The sequence below is a fragment of the Athalia rosae genome, chromosome 3, assembly GCF_917208135.1.
Source record: "Athalia rosae chromosome 3, iyAthRosa1.1, whole genome shotgun sequence".
In the NCBI taxonomy this organism is placed as follows: domain Eukaryota; kingdom Metazoa; phylum Arthropoda; class Insecta; order Hymenoptera; family Athaliidae; genus Athalia; species Athalia rosae.
Window position 1 is genome coordinate 25,203,104 of NC_064028.1, and position 26,675 is coordinate 25,229,778.

Consider the following 26,675-nt stretch of genomic DNA (forward strand, 5'->3'; position numbering starts at 1 on the left):
TCGGTGATATTCGGCGGGAAATGCAAGGGATCGCGTCCTCCCGATAGAAAAGAATCGCGGTCGACGAGACGAGCGACCGGTGGGAAAATGGAAAAGAAAAAGAAAAGACCCGGAGACGAAGAAATGCTGCCGCGAGTTCTCGGATACGTGTGTGACATCGCGGCGGTCATATACTCAGAATGCAGAAACTTGGATACGTGTAGAAATGAAGGAACGAGCCGAGCCACACGGAGAATTCTTTTGAATCGAAACGCGCGCAGGCGCGTAATTTCGTTGGTTCATTCAAGTGAGGTTCGCGGTTTCCGCGTCTTCGACTATCATCAGTGCGTCGTCAAACCGACGCGCGCCAGGGTTATCGCACCAGTTCGTGTTTTTTAAAATATCTCTATCCATAGTTCAGAAACGAACGCGCTATTATGAATGTCCCGCCGGTGGTCGACTCCCGATTCGAAAATTATTTCGCCATTTCTCAGTTGCGCGAAAATCATCGATGCAAAGTTGTTTGAAATTGAAAAAAAAAAAGAAGGAAATTCGATATCCTGTGCCGATTTCAACGTTATCCTGTTTGGGGATCCTCTTCACGATTGTAATTTGTGGCAATTACCATTTCAACAATGAGACAATGAGATCACGGAGTTGATCCGAGTGCCGAATACTCTAAACCATAGAACTATTGAAAAAACAGAATAAGATAAAAAATAATTGACCGATTTCAAGTTCTGGTTTTCGATAAAAGTTCACTGGCCTGTTTTTTGGAATTTGAGTTACGTACAGTGCGCCGATTTTTCTTTCGTTTTATCGCCGAGTGCAATTTGCGAGGTTTCCTTCTGAATTTCGATTGAATTTTTTGTACGGGTAAAAAACAAAATGTGGTGAGTTTGAAAGAAATTGAAAATAATATCGATCATGAGCGTTTTCGGTGAATTTATGTTTTTGTTGTTTGGTTTTTTTCAAAGTGTTTATCTCGTAAGCTAAATCTGGAACGGATATTTTCAGTACCGAAAAAATGTCCATTTTCTTTCTCGTTTCAACATTTGTTCATCGACTGCATCGACGGGTTTAAAAATTTCTGAATCGGGGCGAACGCAAATTTGCGGTGAAAAATTCCGTCTTCAAAATAAGAGACGCCAAAAGCTGCGGCAGAAGAAGCGAGTCGCTGGAAGATTTGTCAAAACTTCGATCCCGTACAAAAATAAAAAATACATAGATATACAAATGTCGCCAACTTTTGCGTCTCACGCGTGCAAAATGTGAATTGCAACTGGGGCAGAAAATTTTTTGCGAAATGGTTCGAATTAAATGTTCAGCGTAACACCTTGTTAGATAAAACTGTTGATATGTGCTGCAGTTAGAGCAAGATGATTAATTTTTCACCAGCTGCAGTTTGCATAAATAAAATTGCACGACTAGATGATAAAAATGCATCATGAGAGAATCAACGGAGCGTATAAAAAATGTAAAAATATTTAAAAAAATTCGTAATTCGTACCGGTTGGATAATCCTGCCCGACTCACAGTTCTCAAAAGTACAGATTTTTGGAATTGATTACAATTGAGGTAGAGTGATTTGACGCAGTTGTTCAAGTTCAAGTCGTGTTTCAACTTCGGCATTGGCGGTATACGACTGATAGATGAAATGTGAACGAACGATCGTTAATAGTGAATTATTATTCGTTGATCGATTTACAAATCGTTATTATGACGAATTGATTTCATTTACATCGTTAGTCACGTAGCGAGCATTGCTGAATCAAGGGTCGCGTATAAATTAAACTGTACAATCGTTCGTTTGCAAAAATGAAATTCGCGAGTTGTCGAGACCAATTTTGGTCGTGTCAATTATCAATAATAATTTCGAATTGATTAATATCTACGTCATCGAAGGGGTCGAATAGTGTTGATATAACGCAGTGCTAATTTCGTCGTCGCTCTAACGGCGTTACGACTCGATTCATATGCAGGGGCGATTCGTAGAAACTGTACACTCCGTACGCCTGTTTAGCGGCAATCTAACGTGCGCTAACCAATAAATGACACTTGTACCTGCGTGAACACCCACTTCTGCTTCGCTGGCGCAGCATTCAGGAGCAGCAGGGGTTCACTTACGTACATACAAATTTCACGTATTGGCGAGTGCACGTTTAGTTGCCACTAGCCAGGCGTACCGAGTGACCAGTTTCCACATATTATCCCGTTTATTAAATTTCAATCGAATTCCCCGATTTGGAATTGAATTCAGGACTCCGATCGCAATTATTTTTCAGTTTTATCCCACCGTGAGTAATAACATTTGGGAAATCCACATTATATCGAATCTATGAAAATCGAATTTGTGATAAAATTTTAATTGTTATTGCGCGTAAGTTAATCCACATTGACGTGAAAGCTTTCAATTCAAATGAACCGTGATATATCCAATCAAAGCCGATTAACGCAACTCCTGCCGAACGACCTGTTGCAACTATGGTGGAAAATTCAAAAACAGTTTTTGTGATATTCAAAAAAATGATTCATTTATAAATTCATTTATATCTCATTTGGCGCGAATCAACCACAAGTACGCATGGCACTATGCCCCGTGGTGTTATATTGAACCGTATTGAATACATAATTCACGTAGAATCTCGTAGTAATAGTTGAACGTTGATAATTGCTTCATTTAGCACTCCAGATGCAGCAGCCAGACACGGTATAGGTTACAGATACGATGGGTATCTAGCACGAATAACTCTCGTGCTCTTGTTACTCACATACCTAAATTACTACGTGATTTCTAATCGTCGATTTCGCACCGTACTACGTTCATTTCAATTCTCTATACCCATTTACATTTTTCGTGTAACTATTATATTCGGAATTACCATTTACAGCACGAAACGTGTGCGAATCAATATTTACGTAAAAACTGATGATACGTTAATTTCATAGTTATACAAATAACACTGTGCAAAGTTACTTGTTTTTTTTCGCTTTTCAAAAGAGAAGAAAACGAGATTTTCTCCGTATTCGTTTGCAATCAGTGAGCGAATGAATTTCGACATATCTCGCTGATGCATTCATGGGAGGATATTTTTGGAAACTAATTTTTTTCGGAGCATTTTGTGATTGAAAATTACGATACGTTTGACCATGTGTTTGTATAATTCGTGCTTCAGATTCGTCTGCAAACTACGAGAGCTTAGTCATCTTATTTCACACGATTTTGGCGGTGGAGGCGGAGGACGAGGAGGAGGAGAAAAGAAGACGTCTAAAACTTCTTAGGTGATAATGAAGTTTTCATACTTTCGTTCAAGCCGGTAAGGCCAGTACGTCCTAAAAATGCCAAACAGACATTATCGTCGTCATCATTTCGAAACAACGGAAGTGATACACTGGCAGCTGAGAAGTATTTGTTACTACTCGGCTATGGTGATCAAGTGACTGCCATCTATAAATTACGAAGAGAAGAGAAAAAAAATTAGAGGGAAAGAAAGAAAAAGTACATATACGTCAAATACGGGTCTATACACACGCCGTTATAATTCTTTCGATTTTTCCTTTTGTTTCTGTTGTTTTTTTTTTTTTTTTTTTTTCAATTCATTTATTGTTATTGTTGTCACATTTTACTTCCCTTCTCCACCTCGATTAGTAATTTGTTACACGTCAAAGTTTGCATACAAATATTACAATTATACAAAATAGATAAATAGTAAGCTAAACTTGAATGAAATTCTGCAAATGAGATTGGAAATTTATTTGGCGGATGGAATGTTAATTGTAAATTGAAAAAATCAATATTCATACGTATAACGATTGAAATTGACACGCCTAAAAACGAGTGAATGAAGATTTGAAGAAATCGATAAAGTGAATCGAAAATATAGATAAAGTGGATTGAAAAAATATCGAAGTAAAAAAATTAAATAAAAAAAATTGTGCTACGAATGGTGATTACAATGAAAAAAGGCTGATTCGATTAATTTTCAAAAAATCAAAAAGAAAAAAGTTAGAAATAAAAATTTTAGATAGAGAGAAAAAAAAGTTAACGTAAATAATAGTCCAATTTTTATCGCGATATTGAATATAAGTGATAACTATAAACCGTGGTGTCTATACGTATAATAATCGTATTATTATATAATTGAAAATAAAAAAACAAATCTGCGCAACTCTTGATCCTGAAATAATAATAATAACAATAATAATAACAGTAACAATAAGAAACCAAGCGACTGCAAATATTTATCAAAACTCAAAATGCTTACGACCATGTCTTCAATCTTACTGGAATTCAATTCTTCGTATTATTCGACTACAGTTACGGGGTCAACTTTGTCTGAAGGATTTTCAGGTGAATAATTGGATTAAAAAATTTATTTTTCGGTATTCCGCGACGAATTCCAAGATTAACGAGAAAGATTAACGAGATTTCGAATTCAAAAATTTTTCCTTTCTGTTCTCTCGGTTTCAGCTCTAGGACCCGACTCTCAAAATGCTACCGCAACGCCCTATATGCTTCCGGCTTACATTCGTAACACCTCTATGGTGGTTTGTATACTGGTTATGGTGTTGGGGGTCGTTGGAAACCTTATGGTAAGTTTTAATATGTACTCGCACACACGCGCGTAGTCTACGACGTATAATTATTTTACATCGCAGTAACTTTTGCGTATTCAAGTAATGGTATATGAAAGTCAAAAAGGTTATTTCCATGCGAACTGTATGACATACGTAATAACCCGTAAGCTGACGATGATCGTCATTATCAACGTCCTCGTCACGATGCGTACTTGTTGAATAAATTAACGCTTTCATACCTGAAGCGAGGTAGTAATTAGCCGGGGTTAAAGGTTGAAACGCGTCCCTCGAACATTACCGCTAGGGGGTTGCAAGAAAAAAACGAGGATTAAAAATATCTTTTTGGACTAACAAGGTTTTTACACATCCTACTTTTCCTCTCGTTCTTGTCCTTATAATTAATGAAAGTTAGGTTTATTACAATTCTTCTCGTCTTGTTTCTCCTCTTTCAAATAAAACTAGAATTGAAAATCACAAAATCTTAGCGAATGATTTTCTCTCTTTTATTTTTTACGCCGTATACCGTAAGCGTCTCTTGAAAGTGGTTGCGATCAACGCATGCGTCAAAATATTCGAATTTCTCGTTCTACGGGCGAACCCGAGCTACGCTGGGAGTCGGCGTAGTCACAGGCGTAGGCGCCTTGTTTTGGTACGTCACCTTCAGGGCTGACCTACTGACAACAAGACGGCTACGCCGACTCCCAGCGTAGCTCGGGTTCGCCCGTAGACCGAGAAATTCGAATATTTTGACGTATGCGTTGATCGCAACAACTTTCAACAGAATCTCATGGTACACATATGCTCCGAATTGTATTACAAGTACAAAAATTGACTCGCATTAATTGACGATATCCTGTTCTATAACTATACTGAAAATACTACCGTATATTTGAATATTGAAAAGTGGTGATCGAATGAAGATTGTGAATCAAATTTTTAGCTTTGAGGGACGTAAAAATTCCGTCGCCCGAATTGATCGACGGATTCGTGTTCATGGACTCAAAATACATTAGAAAAGTGCCCTGCAATCGATTTTAAAAATATTTCATTTTTGGCCCAAAATTAGAAAAAAATCCAAAGGGGTATCCCTTGGATTTTTGTCGATTTTGGGCCAAAATTTTTTTTTCTATTTTATATGCTATTCTTATGTATTTTGATCTCAGAATTCCGAATCTGGAAGTCAAATTGATTTATCTGTAAAATTGATCAAGTTATCGCAAATTTTTCACTTTTTGGAGCAGAAAAAGAGAGATATCTTAAAAGGAAAAATTCCTAGCTCAATTTGCTCGACGGATTCGTGTTCCTGAGATCAAAATACATGAGAAAAGTACCATACGATCAATTTGAAAAAATAAAAATTTTTGCCCAAAATTTGAGATTTTTCCAAGGGGTACCCCTTGGAGTTTTTCCGATTTTGAGGTCAAAAATCAACATTTTTTTCTATTCGAGTTCATAGGCTATTCTTATGTATTTTGGTCTCAGGAATTCGAATTCACAAGTTAAATTGATCCATGTATAAAATTGATCGAGTTATCGCCAATTTTTCGCTTTTTGGAGCAAAAAAATTGACGTGCGTCGACGAGAAGAATTCGTAGCTCAATTTACTCAACCGATTCGTTCTTCCGATGTCAAAATGCATTAGAAAGCGTCATACAATTAGTTTTCAAAATACTCCACTCCACATATATTGCGTAAAATTGATAATTAGCCGATAAATTTTTTGTATTAGAAAAAGGAAGAAAAAGGATTATGATAATGCAGGAAACGAAAATAACGGAAAGTTATCCAAAGGTAAAGAATGTAAAACGGAGAAGAAAAATCGCAGGAATTCCAAATCTGTTTGAAGAGCACGTTTTAGAAATTGAAATTCGGATTTTCTCGTTGACTATCTTCCGTGCTTTGCACCTTTGCTTTGTGCTTTTTTCTTTTGTTCCGTAGACAATGTAGAGTAGCTTTCTCATCTTCTCAGATCATTTAACCGCCATTTTCTTCCTATTCTGTACCTACTTATACATTTCTCGAAGAATCTTGCAGACGAACGAATCTTTTTTATATACGTACAAAGAAACTCACTGTTTCGTGATACGATCGTATTTTACGTGTCCTACTGATTTTCTATTTCATCCATTTCTCCAAAAATTCTCATCATCAAACACTTGAATTTTTCGGTATCTTGAAAAATTTCTGGACGCGTTCACTCCGACGATTTTTTCGTGAATATTCCTAGGAGATAAACAAACCAATTTTATCCGCAGTATCAATTCTTGTCCGCTTGCATATTCCGTTATTTATAATATTTGAACATGCAACTATTTATGGTATTCCCAAAACACGTATATACTGGACGGATATATAACTGGAGGGCGTCAACCATTGTGGATGGCTGTATTATCATTTTTATCTTATCGAAAAATGTATTATCTGCCAAATGAGGTGATTGTAATATGTAGTATAAAATAAAAATAATCCACAGTAGTCGGTTGTATCGCACATTACAAAACATCATAAAAACGTCTATGGGGGTTGAAGTGAAATCGAAATAATTCTGAAACGCGGGAAGGGAAAACTCGGTGATGATATTTTTATACGGTGTAAGGGGAAGACAAGAAATGGTACTACAAAAAACAATAAGGAAAGTGAAATGACGTTTGCGAAACTCGGTCTTCGGGTGTATCGATGTTATTTTGAAAATTTATCGTACACAGTTAGGGGGAAAGGGGGATGTCGTAGGTAAGACTAACCCTTTATTTATGAGCGTCTCATCTGAAATCATCGGAAGTTTTGTATCGATGTTGCCGCGAGGCGCGGGCTATACCGCGGCGGCGCCATCAAAACTAGGATAATGAGACGGATGAACCATAAACTACTCCCGCGATCCCTGAACAAGATACGAGATAAAATGAATAAATGTATTCCAACAAATTCGAGTAGAGCAATCCTTCAAGTTTTTCCTCTCTCCTATGTTAATATTCGATCGCAAAAAACAAATTTTTATACCAGTGCCAATTTCTCAAGCAATTACGCACGGTCACGCGGTACTTGTATTCGAATCATTGGCAAATAATTTGAATAATTTCGTAACAAGGTTATCCAAATTTTCGCAATCTTGGCGGAATGGTATTCGAGTAGATTTTTTCACGCTCTCCCGTCGCTCCGCCCACCTTGATAAAGTAATTTGTCAGGCAATTTATCTTCTCTTCCCCCTTTTTTATTCAATTTGTTTTTCCCGTTTAACGCGAGAATCTGATAATTTCGATGACTTTCATCAGCGAAGCGATGATCCCTAATCTCTCGGCTCCCACCTTCTCCGACGCGTTCGCAATGTAACGGGTATACGGTGACGTCCCCTCGGACGTCCCTGTAGAAGCTAAACCTAACGACGACTCCGCTGCTGCTCTCTTTGAGGCGGAGGTTCGGTGACACGGGGTAATATATTTCCCCCACAAATCAGAGGCGTCGTGACAGTGAGTCCGACTATATCCAAGCGAAGAGGTTTCCAGACGCCTCGTATCCCTGCAACTATACTAGATCTTATTGTTGGGCCACTACGCTCATGTTCGAAAAGGTGACGAATAGCAACTTATCAGAACCTAGAGATTTGAATAATATCACGTATGATTCCGTTGCCGGGAAAAAATTTCCTTGGCAAAACGCGTCTCTGTGAAACGAAAAAAAAAAAAAACCAATTCGGTCGTGTTTTCGACAAACATTCGACTAATTTTTCGCAAGCCTATCGCCGTGTTCCGGTATTTGCCAATCATTTTCGAATTATCGGTGGATCGATTATTTCTTGTTTTTTATAATAATTTCATTTCAGGTCCCCCTGGTTGTTTTGCGGGGCAAGGACATGAGAAACAGCACAAACATATTTTTGGTCAACCTGAGCGTTGCCGACCTCTGCGTTCTTCTCGTTTGTGCACCGACTGTTCTGGTCGAGGTAAATTCAAGACCGGAGATTTGGGCGCTCGGAGAACACATGTGTAAGTCTGATACGCGTTATATTAATTGTTCTTTGAAAAGGGTTCTTTGTCCATCTCACCATCTCAAAGTAGACGAAGTGAGATCGAAAAATTTAAAGCGAAACAACGGTCGAGACAGTCGATAGTGATATGATATACTTACGAATCCCCGCATAAAAAAAAGTAACCCGAAAATATTTCTGATGCATTTCGACATTCTCCGAACCCACAGTACAGTTTTTTTCTTTCTCTTTCGCGACATCTGCGCTACCGAGAATAATTCTTGGCGCATCGATGATATAATGTTGTATAAATATGTGTATAATTTGTGATCGCACGGAATCCCCCGGTCAGACTTTTAAATTGCGTCGGCACAGGTGCAACGGTGGTAGAATATTTGCGACAGCTGTTCTAGGCGGCGTAGAGAATAAGTATAGAGAGCATCGGTTAAATTATTGGAAAAAAAAAAACCTCCAAACTCCGTTGGAAAAGTTATACCCTGCACGGATTCAGTTTTTCTCCTCCTCTCAACTTCGCTCCGTTCAGCATCGATAGCTATAGCTACATAAGTTATGCACGCGGATGTACACGTACTGACGGCAGAACGGTTATTCACCAGATGCATTTTTATACCCGCGGGATCAAATTTTTTTCCCCCCTATCTTTTCTTCGTCCGTTCAAACTCCTGCATGCTTTTTGTATTTTTCAGTTTCTTTACAACATCGTTTATTTTTATTGATTTATCTAGAATTTTTTTCTCCTACTCGTCATCAGTTTGAGATTAATAACGAATTCGTTCTTACCAACAAAACTGGTTCATTTTTATGGGCACTTGATTCAAAATATTCGGAACATAAAAGAGAAAAGACTCAAATAATGTTCGCATGTAAAATAGAGAAAGATAGAAGAGAAGAAAAGAAAGCATCGGTATCCGAGATACGTTATAATATGATAAAACGTGAAACAGTTGGAACTGTGAGGTGGAATTGACCTGGAATGCCCCATATACGATTCGACTCGCACGTAGTACGTACTTGTTGTTAGTTGTTAGTCACGATCGCTCGCAGCTGCGGTATTTGTACGTAAATCTCTATCTACGTATCGTTTCCACTGTGCGGATTCAGATCGTATCTCGTGTAAAATTCATCTTACAATCGCGATGCGCGCGGCTTCAATTATTCCCACCGCATCCGACGACCTCCAACTCCGAATCGGGCATGTAATCGCTGGGTGTAGTTTGCTCGACGAATTAGGAAAATTTTTACCGAAGTTCGATGGACTTTGATCTACGGTAAATGGTATCTGAATGATGACGAACGATGGTATAAGTATACATACACGATTAAACCATTTTCCCTTGCGAATGAGAAAGAAAAAAAGAATGCTTCGAACGAACGAAAATTCTTGAAGATAAGAATAAAAAGAGAAGCATTCCAGTATTTTGAGTATATTATATCAGCGTCGTATAAGTGATCGCCGAGTTATTATCATCGTCTATTTGAGCATCGTACCGGAAACGGTGTTATACGGATACCCGTTCCAACCCCTGAATGACAAAAAAAAAAGAAAAAAAAGGTGGAAAAAAGGTGGAAAAATTCACACATAAAAATATACAGTAAATGTCTCTAGATTTCTCGGGTATTATATAAGATGTTCATGTTCGGTGATATATAATAATATTTACCACCCTGCAGTGGAGTTTCCGTCCTCTGGTTATGCGCGCGACAGGGTTGGCTCGGTCGGGTTGAGGTGGTTAGGGCTAGGGTTATAGGAGGGTCTGAGTTCGGAGGACGGACGAAGGGGAAGGAGGGTTTAGTGTCTGGGTTTTATGAGGTGAGAACTACGTTAGGTTTGCTCCCTATCAGTGCGTGATCACAATTTTCTTTTTACCCTTCCCATCGGCGTCAACCTCCTCGTTCATATATGCGATCACGTGTCACTTCTCGTGCAACGGCCGTGGCGGCGGAGTCGCGAGCGCGAGGGGCGCGACATATCTCTCGACATTAACAATCGCTCGTTCAACCCAAACCCAAAACTAGTTTTCCGCCCTCTTTCGCCCTCCCTCTTTCCCCTTTCGACCCTTATTTCGCGTCGAACCGTTTGCCAAAAAAAAAGGAAAGATGAAAGGAAAAAATCTCTGCGTCTTCCCTCTCCGTAGCTGCAGCATGGCGTGTGCCGAAATAGGGTGGCAAATATACCGTTATAACGCACGCCTCACGCTCGATCGAGTGAAATCAATTTTTTTTGGAAATTGACGAATGAAATGAAAACTTCGTTCCAGTAAGGATGAAGGATTGTCACGAGGTTGCAGTTTGTGGAGCAAGTGCACGAATGCCATTTCTCAGTGTTCCATTTGGTTTGGCAGTTGCGGTCGAAGTCGGATTTGAGTAATTCTGAAAATTCACTTGAGTAAAGTGTAAAATGAGGCTCATGTTACACGTAACGTAGATAGAACGTTTAATAGCGGCGATTAGAGCTGTGGGTTGAACTCTCGCGTGGGACGGAAATGATCTTGACGAGAAGCACGGTAAGGATGGAATGTAGAGACATTGCGAGAAATGTACATCCGCGTTGAACATCCGAAAATAACAAGTTGATAGTTTCGAAAAACGCGAGGTCACGTTTGACCTGTGCATTGCGACGGTACTTGTTCCATAAAAAAAAATCAGCTCGCACGATTACTAGCGCTGAAAGCTTTGCTCGATTTTGCGAACGGTTTCCATATAATTTCTTTCTTTTCTTCAATTCTCCTCATTATTTTCAAACTTCTTCTTCTAATTATCACTGTCGTTATTCGTTTAACGGAAATAATTTCGCAACTTCCGAAACTTGTGTGAAAAAAGGGATCTGCCTGATTCGTGCAATATAATTTCGGTCGAAAATAATTTGGAGGGAGTATAGAATTGAGTGACATTCGTACAGTTTCAGTGTAATGGATTTAGAGAAGAAAAATGACAGAAATTATTTCCGGGGTAGAACATGTAGGAAAAAAAACTGACAAAATTGTAGAGAAAATTCACGCAGATCAAAGCGATCCCCATATATTTACGCTGAATATTAAAATATGGACCTAACGTTTCTCAGTCGCGTAGGCTTTCTGAATTTCATTGTTTTATCAAATTAATTTTGGAACATACTCCGAATAATTTTACATCGCTCGCAGCAAACGCTTCTCAATTACCACTATTGAATAATTTGTGTGAATTTTAGTTGATTCGCTCGCGAGCAGCTATAGGTACATGATAATAATTACCATCAAATAACCATCGCGCTAATGAAGTATCAATTGTCAAAGTATGTGGCTACGTTTTCTGTACACCCAGCATACCTCATATAAAGTCACAGTTTCACACGATTCGAGACCTCTTAGGATTTCCCGATGTACAACGTGCATCGTGCGTAATTTGAATCTATTTTTCGTTTGACAAATCTACAATTTTTTTTTTAATCTGAGATCAATTCGACACCAAAAAGCCCTGCAGTTTTTTGGTTTTCACAAAAAACCGAAGGAAAACCATCACAACCGTAACGATGCCTGATGGTACCCCCAATTCTAAATATTTCGCTACGATAATAAGTCGTAAAAATACCCACTCGGTAGGTATACCGCTACCCCTTCACCTGGGAGAGGAAAAAAGAGAAAAGAAAAAAGAAAAAAGAGAAACGAAGAAAAAGAAAGAAATGTGGCAGTTTCTCAAGACAGTGTCGTTCCGGAGTAGATATAGGGTGTATCTATAGGTACCGGCGGCGGGCAATAAAAAGCTCGTAAAGTTCGTGGCCCAATAAATGATTCATTACTAGGGTGAGGTCCGAGCCGACGAATTCGGCCATCCGAAACAATCGTTGTATAAAAAAAGGTCTGTAGAGGTTGAAAAATAATTAAGAACCAATCGGCGAAGATTTATCCCAAGGGAAATATGAGATTCCGGACGTCACAACGTGCAATTCTAGATGAAATTGAGTCGGAGTCATAACGTGATTCAAAAGTTATACGTAACGAGCGTAAAGCATACGCATATTATCGCATCTGTGAAAAGAGACAGAGTGGATTTTTTCATATTTATTTCACGGAAAATTTGAAAAGTTGCGATAAAGCACTTCCGAGAGAAGTTTTTTCGTCCTTTTTTTTTTTGGATTCGAATATTCGAATCGATTGGCTTTCGGCGATGGCCACGCGATTTATAATACCCGTGAGACTCGTTTGAGGCTTAGCTGAGGTGATTGCAGAAAATCTATGGATGTACCGGAGTCTTCCGCGTTGAGTTCAACTCGGCACAAGCTGGATAATCTTAATTAGATGATTATAATGCACGTGCGCGCACGGTTTCAACTCGAATCATATCCGAATAGCGAGTAGTTATACTTACGTCTGCAGGACTCTGTGTCGCACTTCGCTGCAGGTATGCTGAGAAATTATCTAGCTGGAGCTTTTTAATCAAACGCGAGTCGCTGACTCGAAAAACATCGCAGGATCATGTAGAACTAACGAGAGGTCGCTCGAGCGTTTACTTCGAACCAACATTCTTGGTCTCGCTTAGAATCGGTCGGTGCGTGGGGTGTTTGAAGAAAAAAAAAAGAAAAAATCTTACGTTCGCCAAAATTGCTCTTCCCGTCGAGAGAAGGTACAGTCTCTGAAAATAGATATATCTTCTTGAGTTGGAGAAATAGAAACGATTGACGAAGTCGATGGTGAAAATCGAGCGAATTCTATGTCTTCTTCGGAGGGATGTTTACAAGAATATTTTTTACTTGTATAACACTCGGCGAGATACCGATCGAAAGATCGGGACTTCCGGTCGATTGTTTACCAACGGTTTTGCGCGTTTAACTCGAAAAATCAAAAGCAGCCGAATGGAAGGTAGCGCGTCGCGCGGTGGTACGGATATACGGTGAGCCGAAAGGCGCGAATGCCACTTATTACAACGAGAAAAGTCGTTAAAGCAGTTCAAAGTTGTGCGAATATAACGAGTCGGTCAAAACTCGCACGAGCCACGTGTCGTCGTCTGAACTTGCCAACTGAAGTTATCGGAATTTCACGTATAAAACTAGAAACTGTATACGTTTCATCGGGGTTTTCACGTATACACGCGTACGTTATACCCCATGTACCGTGCTGTATCGTGTCAAGGCGGCGCAGCTGCGAAACCGACTTTTACGATTGTATTAAATCTGCCGAAATTTCACTACTTATAAATGATGATGTTGAATTTTATATTTAGCCACACATATCCCGCTATTGTGCAAAAATTACGGAGGTGTAATGCAAAATTTTCGGACCTGACATCGTTTCGCGACTCGCACGTGTTTCTTCTCGCTCTTGCGCTGATTATTTTATCGCAAGAGATTCAACGTTTCGATTCAAATATTACCGGCCACATCAAACCGAAAGGAAAAATCAACAAGTTCGTTGATGGTTCGACGGAGTTTAAAAAAATCGTTGCAGTTCAAAGCGATTGAAGCAGTTGTTAAGCGGACCGCACGCAATGTTTGCTGTTCCGAGGTGTACAACTTTTACAAGTTCGGGTGCGATGGATGTTGAATAGCTCAATTTCGGAAACCGATTTTATGCAGCAGAAGCACTTCTGCATTTCAATTCGATCGGAGCGTCTTACTCAACCCGATTATAGCTGGCGTTATTTAATTTTACCAGCGAGCAACAGCTGGCCAAGTTTTTCTTTTCGTAACATTCCCCGAGCAGTTAATTTTATATCGCCAAACATCATCCAGGGTTTATAGCGAAGTAGTGACGGGTGGCAGATAGCGATTCCCAAGCGAACTTTATTCGTCCGACGGTGAGCCGATTCACGCAGTCCGCTATCGACTATAAATCGGAATTTAACACTCATTCCGGGCGTAAATACCACGATGCCTCTCGAATTTCCCACGGTACTTTTATGAAAGATTTTCGACCCAGGTTCGGACCGATGTTGGCGCCAGTTTCAACACCCGTAGTATCGACTGTGATTCAAAACGCTACGCTCGCCCGACCGAAGGTGATAAAATGTGGCGCACAATGGACTCTTTCCATTCCGATTTTCATCGACAGGTGCACGACCAAGTGCAGTTTTTTGCACGATGATATTTGTTCGAGACTCCCGAATTGAAATTCGCTCGACGTGGGTAACTCCGCAGTTCGAAAAATTTCGGTCCAACAATGGTATTATTTGATGAAAATATTTCACAGCGTGGCCATGCGAACCTGCGAACGCGGGATCAACGGTAACCGACAAAGTTCACGTTTCGAATGGTGTTTCTTCCGCGGCGATTCAATTAAAACACTTTCATCCGCATTTCCATTTCGAATCGACGGACGAAATTCAATTCAATTTCCACGCGCCATCTCTTTTCGTCCAGAGCGTCGAGCATAGTTATCCGCTTATACATATGGGAAACCGAATTTCCGGTAAATAATACGCGAATCGCGCAGTGTCTACGTTGAATTAAGCATGAATTTACCTCCGATTGCACCAGCGTCTGGCATCGGTCCAATGAGTCGTAGCAACGATACACGTTTAACTAGACGCTGCTTTTACACCGTGCGCTATGCTCACATACGTACAAACCATATATCTTGATATATTTTACGGCTGCATTAGACATGCCCATTATATTCCGGTTGCAACGAATCTCTCAACTCCGCGGAACTAATTCTCACTTGGTATGATTTACGCCCTCCATAATTCTCTCTACCCGATATAACCTGCGCCGCGTATCAACCCTTTCTTGCGCCACAAGAAAATCCGCACGTCATCCGATCAGATTTTACTCTTTTACAACTCGTCGAATCGTATTCGTTTCGCAATCGGTTTACGTAAAATCACGCCAAAACTGGGCTAGGAAAAGTGGGTCCGAAGCGGGGGGAAACAAATTAACGAGGACAAAAAAGAATAACTATAAAAATGCTTCCCCCTGCCTAATCGTGTATACATGTATGCATGTATGGATGTTATGTATGAGTGTTGGGAGGACCGGCTGCGGGGGAGGAAGGTGAGTGACATTCGGAACCCGAGGGCCCTTCCTGCGGCACGAGTAGACGACGTGCGACGTCTCGCCAATTGCTTTTTTGTCACTCGAAATAAATCGAAATAACCTCATAGTAGAATTCACCCGGTATTCATTAGGCATTATTGACACAGTAGTATGACTAGTAATTTTCTCATGAATAACACGGGATAGGATAGCGAAGAAAGAAATCTGACAATGGAGAATTTCATGGAGAAAATCTGAGACGCGAACGAAAAAATAAAAAAGTCGCGCGACGGTCTTAGTTTTGAATTTTCCTCTTGCCGGAAGTAAAAATAAAAACTGGTAAAATTGTTCGCCAATTTCCAATCGATCTGTTTCAATCCACATGTGGATATAATTTTTTTGTTTTCTCGAGATGGTCATGTTCGCGATGGGGATAATTGTTTCGCTCGACGAAACATATTAATCTTTGAAAACTCTTAATCGGTGTAATCAAACTTTCTTATTCAATGTCGTTGACAAGTTAATTAGATGGTGAAAAGATCAAGAAATTTTTATTCAGATTTTAACAGCGATTCGAAATCTTTGCGTGGAAAGTAGAAATCTATGAAAACTCTCATTGTCAGCTCGTCAGCGAAGAGAATATTTCAAAAGAATAATAAACTTTTGTTACTTATTCTTCATTTTTTAAACACGACGTCAAAATTTCAACATCCGATTTGACTGGTTCATGGAACAAGATTGAGATAGGCTGAAAATTGTGCGAATGATTTTCACGACAAATGCATGAGCAAAAAAAAATGGAGGAATATTTGGTAAATGTCACAGAATCTTCACTTCGAGCTATTCATTTATGTAACCTTGTCAGATTCAAAAATTTGAAGTCCACCCTCCTTTTGACCGGGCAATCCAGGTGTAAGAGGCTTTTTTCCACACGTCCGAATAATTCTACTCTAAATGAAAAGACACGTGCGATGCAGAAGATCACCACACGACGAAAATAGATGAATCTGATGAAACTACGGGTGACTACGTACCCGACTAGGTATTTCGTCTGATTTCAAACCTTCAATCGCATGCATATTTTTTATTCATTTTTCTTTTCCCATCTATGTGGATCGATAAAATTTCATTTCGATTATAAAGTTCTGTTAAACTTTCGCACATATGTCCATGTGTCCGTTAATTGTGTGCCAAGAGATTGCGACAGGGGGTCGACCTTTCCCTTTCCCTTTCCCTTTCCCTTCCCCTTTTCCTTTTCCGTTAATTTCCCTCTCCATCCCGTCTTCGCTCCTCTTTTCTTCTGCCCCCCATCACCTCCTGTACCCAAGTTATACGTGTGTATATAAATACCTGTATACATGGGTACCGGCGGCATGGTGAGGTATTGAATTTACCATCCAATTATTTAGTAGAATTATGTCACTGGCTTGTCCTCGTAAATAACGAGGATTTAGTGCTTCTAGTTTTAGAGGTTAATCTCCTGGATTTCCTCCCACTGCGGCTGCACCTTTGTATCAAATGATAATGATAATAATAATCCATTATACACACCGGTTTGCCGTGAGGGTTTTGTGCTCGATCTATTTTCCACTTTTGCACCCAATTCCCTTTCGCTTTGGAAGAAAATTTGAATCGCCATTGATCATCAGCCGCGTAAAGTCGACGTCGTATATTCAATTCGGGACCATTCAAGTTTCGAACAAGTTCCCGTACCAAATATTGCAATCGGCTACCGGATGAAACGATTGTTAATTTTCGAAACAGATCTGGTCTGTAACGAACTTTTGACGTATAAATCTTCGAATGAAGGGGAATTTACGAGAGCAAAAAAAAGAGAAGGAAAAAAATCGTGATAAGAATGAAGAATGCGCTGTAGATCTTCTTTTTCATTCTGTCTTTCCGCATGATGTTCGCGGTGTGCGAACAGAAGACGCTAAAAAGTTGACGGCGAAAGAATTTTTTGACAAACGGCAGGAGCGGCGAATTTCTTGCTGCTTGAGTATACGTATACATATACGTACATTACTGTATAGGTAGGCATATGTGTATGGGAAAATTCGTGATGACGTTATACATGACGGGTATGGCGAAAAAATAAATTTCTTGAAGGTATAAAGCAATTTATATTCAACAGATATTCAAAATTTTACATACGAGTATATAGAAAAGAGAATATGTGTGCGCTACATACGTAACTTCACGTAAGATTCATATACCTACTCATGCGAAGCGAAAACGCTTTTACAAATTCAGTTTCCATTGGTGAATGGGTATCAAATTGACGAGTCAAAATTTATAGATACGCGTATCAAGGGTCAGGAATAATGTAAGTTCAACGTATCCCTGAAATTCCGAGGGAATTTCCCTAACGGTAAAAATGTCAATTACGTCGATTGGAATGAAACGTGTTGTGGTCAGGGCATAGATTTTTTTTTCCTCATTTTATCGCTTCGACATCTCAGGGATACGCCAATTTGACATGCAGATTGATACCTATGTGTTCAAGTTCCATACGCACAATTTTTCGCAACCTTTTTTGATCTTTTCAACTTTCAAAGATAAGCGCGACGTCACGGAAGGGTTTCGTTTTCTTGTGGATTAGTTCTTCCAGTTTGAATCCTACGTAGTTTTTTTTTCTTTTTCTATTTTAAACTTTTGATCCACGTTTCCCTAGCGCACGTGCATAAAAAGCGGAGAAAATTTTCTTACAATTAGAATCGCTAACGTCGCGTAACGTCGAGTGAATAAACCGGATTTCGCTGTGTCTTAATTAACGCGGACTTACCCAATGTAAATGTCATTCTAATCTCAGAGATTACAGTGTGCGTATACACCGTTCATTCCAGTGTACAGTTCAACCGTTCCAGAAAGAAAAAAAAGAAAACAATCGTACGCATGGCCGTTGACTTTCAAACGAACTCCACGTGTCGATTCATTATGGTGAGCAAGAAAAAACTAACACGAGTCGTTCCAATCGAACCGTGATTGCAATCGTAACGGAGAATCGTTTGAGGCGAAGAGACTAAATTCCTAAAAACTGTGCATCACTTTTACTTCAGTAGCTATAATCTTGGTTTTTTATTCCTCTTCATTTCCGACTTCTTTCGGCGTGTGAGGTAGGCGATAATGTTTGATGCGGTGCTGAAACGGGTGATGTGTGTTGCTGCAGTATTGATTTATCCTAAAACGGTCCATTAATTCAAGTGGGGGAGATTTAATCTCGGAATATGATTCTGAAGGACTTTGAAATGGTACGACATCTATATTTATAAACCTACGAGGAGAAGGAAATAAAAAAAAAATTAGAGAAAGTGGGAGAAAAATTCTATCGTTCTTCACAATTTCCTCAATTTATTCCGCGATTCAATTTGTTCTAGAATAGCTGAAACGGATAATAATTTCGATTTGGTATGTTTATGCCTTTTTTTTTTTTCTCCGTAGTACGCCACCTTTCATTTGAAGTTGAAATTTGTTTGTGGGATGAATCTAGATTATTATTTGGAATATTTCCACGCGAACAAGTTTTTTAATTCCATTCGATAGAAATAGCCCCGTTTGTATATACATATACGTTTTATATCAATCAGAATTTCACTCGCTCGCCGATTGATTTATCAATTCAATTCGTCCGATCGGCTCATACGCGTCCCCGTGTACATGTGGAAGCGGTATACGTACGCGGATGCCCGAGTATATCCTAATTTTCGACGAATCGGGTCACACACGCATGCGAGAGATCCCTAGGAATCTTTCCCCTTTCGTCTATTACGGTTGAGTGCTTGAAAGGATTATTTATATGTATTTCTAAAAACGTTCACCGCAAACGTATACCACACATCCCTGCTTACATACGTACAGATTACAGAATTTTCGAATCGAACCAGCGATACCAAAGTTCTTCGGGTAGATTGAAAAAAAAAAAGGGGGAAGTCATTTTCCGTTGATTGTTGATATTTTGTGAATCTTTTCCAGTACCTCGGGCAACCTAAATTCTTATAATTGTTTTCGTACTATAAGCTGCATATACGAAAATTGACGAACCGAGGAATCGTTTTCGAATGTACACATTTTGAGCGCGTGATTTTCAATATTCTGGATTTCTCGATTTTTCGAAGGATTCAAATCGAGGATCCATCGTTCCGATTTTTGTTTCATCGCTATCGCTCTCCTTCACTTTATCCATGTCCTTGAGAGTTTTTTTTACTTTGAGGTGGGTCATGGTTGCGTCCATAAATGGATATTGGATATCAGATAATACACATACGTACACGTATGTACGTTGTAAATCGAACGAATTTTTCGTTTTCCCCGTACGCACATATCGCGACTTTTCTTTCCTTTTGTTTCTTTTTTCTCATTTCATTTCTCATTCTCATCTGATTTTCTTCAAAACACTCGAAATTGCCGCAAGAAATATTTTGGAAATTCGTGTTCCAAATTCGAGGGCGGAACGAATGAAATTTCTACGTAAGATTCGTCGATGTATCTCGCATACGATAAATACCTTTCCACATATGTACCGAATATTTTTATCCATTGGCAGAGGTCTCCGTGAAATGTGAAGGAATTTCGGTAGAATCCGTTTTGATCCTATACAAGTGTAAAAGTATAACCGCGAGACGCAGCGTTGCGGTCTAGAGATGAGAGTGGAGTGAAGGGGAGGATCTCGTGGTGGTAGTTGAGAACAGAAATCTTTCCTTTTTCTCGGAAGGGGAAAAAAGGTATGCCGCTGGTTTCCACTTTATCCGATAGCGTACAGTATGTGCAAGATGTCTGTAGTACATATGTATCTCTATAACGGAGGAAAAAAGGTCGATCGATAAATACAAATCACATAGTATCACCTATATACCACATACGCAATTTGTACATGGATGTACATCGGCAAGGTTTCGAGGATCGATCGACGATCGCTTTCGGCAGCCGGTCTAATTGATATTTTCATCTATGGGGGTTGTAATCCTTTACAACGAAGCGAAGACGAAAGAAAGGAATGGAAGCAGGTCGGTCGTATCTATACGTATGTACATACGTATACATATGTATGAATAGGAGGTCTTTATGTATGTACACGCTTGCAGTTTGTCACGATTGGTCATTGGCTTTCAACTTTCATCCTTTCATACGCGGTCCTTCCGAAATTTGATATATATATATATTTTCTTCTCTATTCATTTGTGCGATATTCCGTCCATTTTTCGTTTTTATTCAAGGATTGAAACATGACGAAAATTTTGAGCGTCAAACGCGCAAACTAACCCATATAGATAGTGACTCGAAGCGTGCGCGAGTTCTATCTTCTCTCTCGTACGTCATAAAACGCGCTCACCGGTCATATGCTAATTCAACAGCAGTTGTATATAACACAAGTTGCAATTGATAAGACTTTGCATCGTAGCTACATTCACCCGATTTTCCATTTCGATTTGCATAACTATGAGAAACGGAACAGGGAATTAAAATTTTTTCTCTTTACTGCTTGTACGGCTCGCTGCATAACGATCGTTGTATCGTTTCGTGCGACTTTCGGGCGCAGAATATGCAAGCAAAGTTCGTTAGGACAAAAAAAGAGAATAATTTTCACGAACGCATCTAGTAAATGTTTCGGAATATTTTTTTGAAAATTTTTCAAGTGAGTGCGATATTTTCGTGTATAATTAAAACAATTATTTTTTCAAATTTCACCACCTTTGTGCCAACGATATGTTCAAATAATCAATATTTTCATACAACGAAGAATAATTCACGAAAAATAATTACGTGGGTATATCTACGGTGTACTGAATTTGTTCATTTTTTCTTTTATTTTCTTTCTTTCAAAAGAATATCATGAATATGAATTGATCATTTATGCATATCGAAAGCAATAAAAAGTCAAGTCATTATCTGAAACTAGTAATAAAAAGAAAAACGTGAATAAAGAGCTGAAATAGAAATAAATTTTCAAACGATAGGCACGCCGCGTTATGAGGTCACACTCTGAATTATAGGTATCGCTCAGTTTTCAGGGATGTATTTCCAAAAACGGAGAATTCAAAATCTCGAAATTCTCTCGTTTGGTTCGCCATCCTTTTTCTCAAATTCAATGTTAACTCTTGATTTTTCCGTCGCACGCTTCGAAGGGAATAATGCCATAAATCGCTGGGAAGGAATAAAAACCAAGAACATAAGCTTCGAGAATTTACTTTTCAAAAAGTTCCGAAAGGTACACGCCCTATTTCGGAATATGCGTTGGCATGCTTCCCCTCTCTGGTTTTTTGGTTTTCCAAACTCATGTTATTCATTCCCTTCCTTTCACCCCGTGAGGGATTTGAATATTAGGTCCAACCTCTGTGTTTTGCACCAAGTAGGATTTACAACGGTCGTTCGTATTAGGCGAGATCACGGGGGATAGAGAGGTGTTCACACGTAATAAAAAGAGACGAAGAAAAGAAGAATATAAGAGGTACAAAAAAGCTCTGAACGATAGACAGTTATATCCATCCGAAAGTATATATGTATATCAGACGGAAAACGAGAACAAGGCAAATCAAAGAAAAAAAGGAAAAACGAATGAAACGGAGAAGAAGAATAAGAAGATGAAGTTCGGTCGGTGGTTCCAAGTGCCTATTTTACATACACCCGGTTCGATAAACGTATATAGAATTTCGAGTGGGACAAATTTTTTTTTACGTTTGGGCGGGGGGAGAGGAGTGAATATGAGGTTCCTTTTCAATTCACCGATACGAAGTTTTCGCCGCTTCTTTTAAACGTGTAACTACGATATAAACTGTGAGTCTCGAATACAAAGAACGCTCGCGGATGAATCGAATGAAAACGAAACCGACTCTAATCTAGATTTGTGTTTTTACGTGTTTTATGATGATTTTTTTTATGATCCAAGGCGGTCTGTATATAATGCAATCTGAAATCTCGTAAATCGAATCAATCTTATTCTCGCTCTTTTTATATATATATATGTATATAATATAAATGAATGTGTGGGTGTGTGCGTGTGTAAATATATACACATGCGTACGTATACCTATATACTTATATAAACCACCGTGCAGAATTTATTATACTCGAGTCAAAATCATACAACTATATACGATAAAATAAAATCATCGTCTTGATCTTACAGATTTTTTTGATTTTTTTTTTTCATTCCACCTTGCACGTTTAACGTACCATGTACCATGTCATGTAAACGCCACGTCGCTTTTACTCTAATTTCACATCGTGAGATCACCCACGTTAATGTACACCTACTGTTTTCTCACTTCCAAATTCGACAAATTTTTATTCCAAAGTTATTCGGATAGACTTGAATTAGCAAACTCTCGGGGTAACTTTTATTTAGCAAGAAAACGAAGGTGAATTTTGAATGCTAAAACCTGTGGCGTGTATCCCCATGATCTAAGGATAAGTTGCAAAGTCGACGATGCGATGAATCTGGGAAAACAAAGCCGTGGAGATCTACAGGCTGTATTTCATGTTCAACGTACCTTGAAAATTTAGAAACAGCGCGGTGCAGCGGCCGGACCACCGCGACTGGCCTGATTTTATTGTTTACTCGCTTCAGCCAAGAATCAAAGATTCTCGCCGATGTCTTCGAGAAATCTTGATTGATGCTCTACAATACGAATGACAACGTACATTCAGGCATACATATCTATGTTCAGATGCAGCGAAGGAAATTACCCAATCCGCTACTACATTACCTACAAATCATTTGCGTTGCTTATAGTTTTTTTTTTAATGCGGTCATCGTACGATTTTCTAGTCGAATATTTCAGCTCGCGTTGCACGTGAGAAAATCGACGAGAAGAACACGAAATAAAATGAAATGAAACGGGGGAAGAAAAAATTCCGAAAGTTGCAAAAATGTAAAAATCGATCGTCGCGTAAAACACATCGTCCAAGAAGTATGAGGTACATGGGGTTTGTAGGTCTGCGCGTACATATAACGTACGACGAATAGTTGAAATATAATATTTCAACTAGACACGCAACTCGGGAATTTTATGTCGCAGTGTTGATTTCTCTTTCGTTTTTCGTTTTTCTCTTTGTACTGCACTCCGGTCATTAAATGCACCGCAGTTCTGTCAAAGGGATTCAATTGAGCGGTCGCATATTTCGAATATTTGAAAATTCCATCGAGAACAATTATTCCGAATGAAATTTCAGAACCATCGCTTCATCGTCATTCAGGTCCAACATTGACGAGTGTAGTAGGTGTTGTTGTAGTTATGTACCGCTGGAGGACTTACGGATACCGAATCACGCGTGCCTTTTTTTCGTCTCTCGCCCACACGTATAATATGAAAGAAACGTAAACACACGTACAAAACAAAAGTCAAATTGGCTGCGAATCCACTTATCATACTCCAGGCAATAAAAAATTGAGAGATTCCGCGGCGGTATAACAACACGTGGAAAAGTAACGATCTCGTTAGAATTTTTTTAGTTTTTTCTGTTTCTTTGCGGAAAGTTTTTCACAATCATTGTCGTACTTGCAACAGTTGACCAACTTGTCACATGATCGAACATTCATTTTTACACGAGATCGACGATCGAAGTAAAATCTGGAAACATTCGTAAACCATGACGATGGGATGATGGAGAAAACGATAGATAGGTACGTTTGAAGAATGAAAAAGTTTTTCGCTCCTCGAACACTATAAATTATTCGAAATGTGAGTATTTTTCAATTTATTCCGGTCAGGAATGACGATATTTCGTTGGTTAAATTACGCCACCACCCCTGAGCGTGAAATTACGGTGCTTACGAAAGACATAAAAATGCAAACGTGGTACACGCGAATTCCACACCGGGCATTTTGTGTCGAATCGACGGTGTACCAAATCCGATAGAAATAATATAAGATGATTTTGAATAATATCCAGATAATTTGAACATTCAATTTCGACAGAGGTATGCGCGACAGGTGATATTTCAACTGAATTGACATGGAATGTCCAATACAAACACGGTGATACCACAGACCGTATAATAATACTACATATTCTTCACTGCAAGCTGAATCAATTACAAACCATACGAAGACGTTTCGTGTAAATATAAAACACTCGCAAATTAAAGGGTGCTGACGTTCTCAGTAATCTGTATATTTGCATTTCAGGATGTGGAGTTATTTATTTTTTAAATATTTCAATGACGTACGCGGATTCGTCTGCTTGGACAGAATGCAGCCGATGAGTACGACTACGATGTGCTATGCGATGAATGATTCAACCAAATTGATCAATCATTGATTTACTGTGTCGAAAAATTTCACATATTCGATTACGATACATGTTTTACGTTCTTCAAATGAGAAAAATCTGTCCAATTTACTCCGAACACCCTGTACATGCGGATCATCGCGGTGTACGTACGTCGGACTCGAACATGTTCGAAAGAAATTGTACGCGTCATTCAGATGAAAACGTCGATCCATTTTGGTTCGTTGATTTTGTCGCAAGTCGATGAATAAATGAGATGACAACTTCCGGCACATAGAAATACCATGTCATCGATTTTATTTACCATATGTATGTACTCTGTCATATGCCTTCCGATGACCGTGAAGAGGAAACTTGGAAGAGAATTTATTCCCCGTCAATTTCCAGCGTTCCGCACCCGCACCCGCACCTTTTTCGCATTCATTGAAATTGAACCAAATCAGCCTTAAATTATCGATTAATTTCTACGAGATAATAATGATTATACGAATTCTGCTTCCACGTGTTTCATTTAAACGGCCAATGATATCGATATTACCGTGGAATTTTTTCACTATAAATTTAAAGGTCTCGAGTTCAAGTTATCCGCTAATATTACGTTCACATATATGAATAAATTACGAGATTAGCCGCCGTCTTTCTAACTCTCGCGAAGACAACGACGACGTCATCGATCCCAACCTCGGGACAATAAATAAAAAACTCCGCGACAATGACGGATCCATGACCTATCCAAATATCGTAATAAATCAAAACTATGAGAAATTTTTCATTATACCTTCAATTTTTCAAGTATCTTCTCAGCTTCTTTTCTCCCGCCATTCTTCTTTTCGCATCTGCATACCCATTTTTCTCGCTTTGTTTTTTTCATTCTCTCACCCACGTGTAACACGAGTGATGGATCTAAACGCATTAAAATTTATTAGACACACACAAGGTGATTCTATAAATAATTATGTTCACCGTATTAAATTATATTCTCAAACCAGATGCTATCTCCTATTTCGCGTCCGTGCACCGTACGTCGCACAATAGAATTTGGAAGGCGTAAAGAGGTTTCACTTTTCATATAATTCGTAAATTCACACTGCGATCGATGCCAAAAATCCAGAAAAATTACGCTCGATGGTTATCATAGAACGTTGGTCTCGTGATCTTCGATGTCTACATTGATTTCCTGATGAGATACACAGAGGTACCGAAGGTAAATGTGTATATTTGATATCGGGTGTCGTCGAACCGCGTTTTGGACCTTGTGAATATAATAATTATGAATAGCTTTAATTGTCTACCGCATCCATAATATCCTGTGAAAATAATGGAGTGCCAATAATAATGCCCGATTCAAATCAGTTTAAACACAATTCGAATTCTCGAACGTTTGTGCGTGAAAAGAACCGCGTTCGCGATCTTTATATCAGGAATTACATTGTAGAAAATTTTCGAATGCCAAAGTGCAGTATAAAAAATAAAACCGTCCGACCTTGCGGTCGTATGGCACGTCTATTGAACGTATCGCCAAGGATACCGATTGTATTTGCAAAAAAGAGACGGAAAACGAAAAACGAAAGGAAATTCGAGATGAATAGAAAAAATTCTGGAAATCCTTCCAGTTCTGCACATGATGTATCGAACAGCCCTTGAAATAAAAAACCTAACTACAAAAACTGAAAATCCAAAGACCTGATAATTTCTTGATCGCGTTGGAAAATTTAGATTTCCGTTCTAACGATGTACGATAATCGTTCTATAAATTTATTTCAAATTGCCCTCTGAATCTCGAAAAGTAACCTCGTATTTTCCTAAAGCGCGCGTAGCTTTATTCGCAGGGAGGGTGTGCCCCAGAGAAAAGAAAGTGGGAACAATTCGAAGGAAGTTCAACTTCGATCGACGGATTATTTTTTTTGTTTTTAAGCACATGGGCGCCAGTATACGAATGTCAAAGAAAATTTCGTGAATCGA

At 39.0% G+C, this 26,675-nt stretch overlaps 1 protein-coding gene across 4 annotated transcripts in view; it reads left to right on the forward strand.

Moving 5' to 3' along the window:
- The first annotated feature begins 213 nt into the window (after window positions 1-213).
- LOC105686922 (thyrotropin-releasing hormone receptor) overlaps window positions 214-26,675 on the forward strand; it is a 48,598-nt gene continuing 22,136 nt past the window's right edge. Inside the window, exons 1-4 of one of the 4 annotated variants that reach the window (XM_048651617.1) lie at window positions 214-872; window positions 3,156-3,261; window positions 4,451-4,572; window positions 8,375-8,537. In XM_048651617.1, coding sequence (XP_048507574.1) covers window positions 4,492-4,572; window positions 8,375-8,537 — 244 coding nt within the window. In that variant the 5' untranslated portion in view covers window positions 214-872; window positions 3,156-3,261; window positions 4,451-4,491. Of the gene's footprint in view, window positions 873-2,028; window positions 2,277-3,155; window positions 4,331-4,450; window positions 4,573-8,374; window positions 8,538-26,675 lie in introns of those variants that run through there. The other 3 variants (XM_012402193.3, XM_012402195.2, XM_048651616.1) reach the window with 3 other exon arrangements.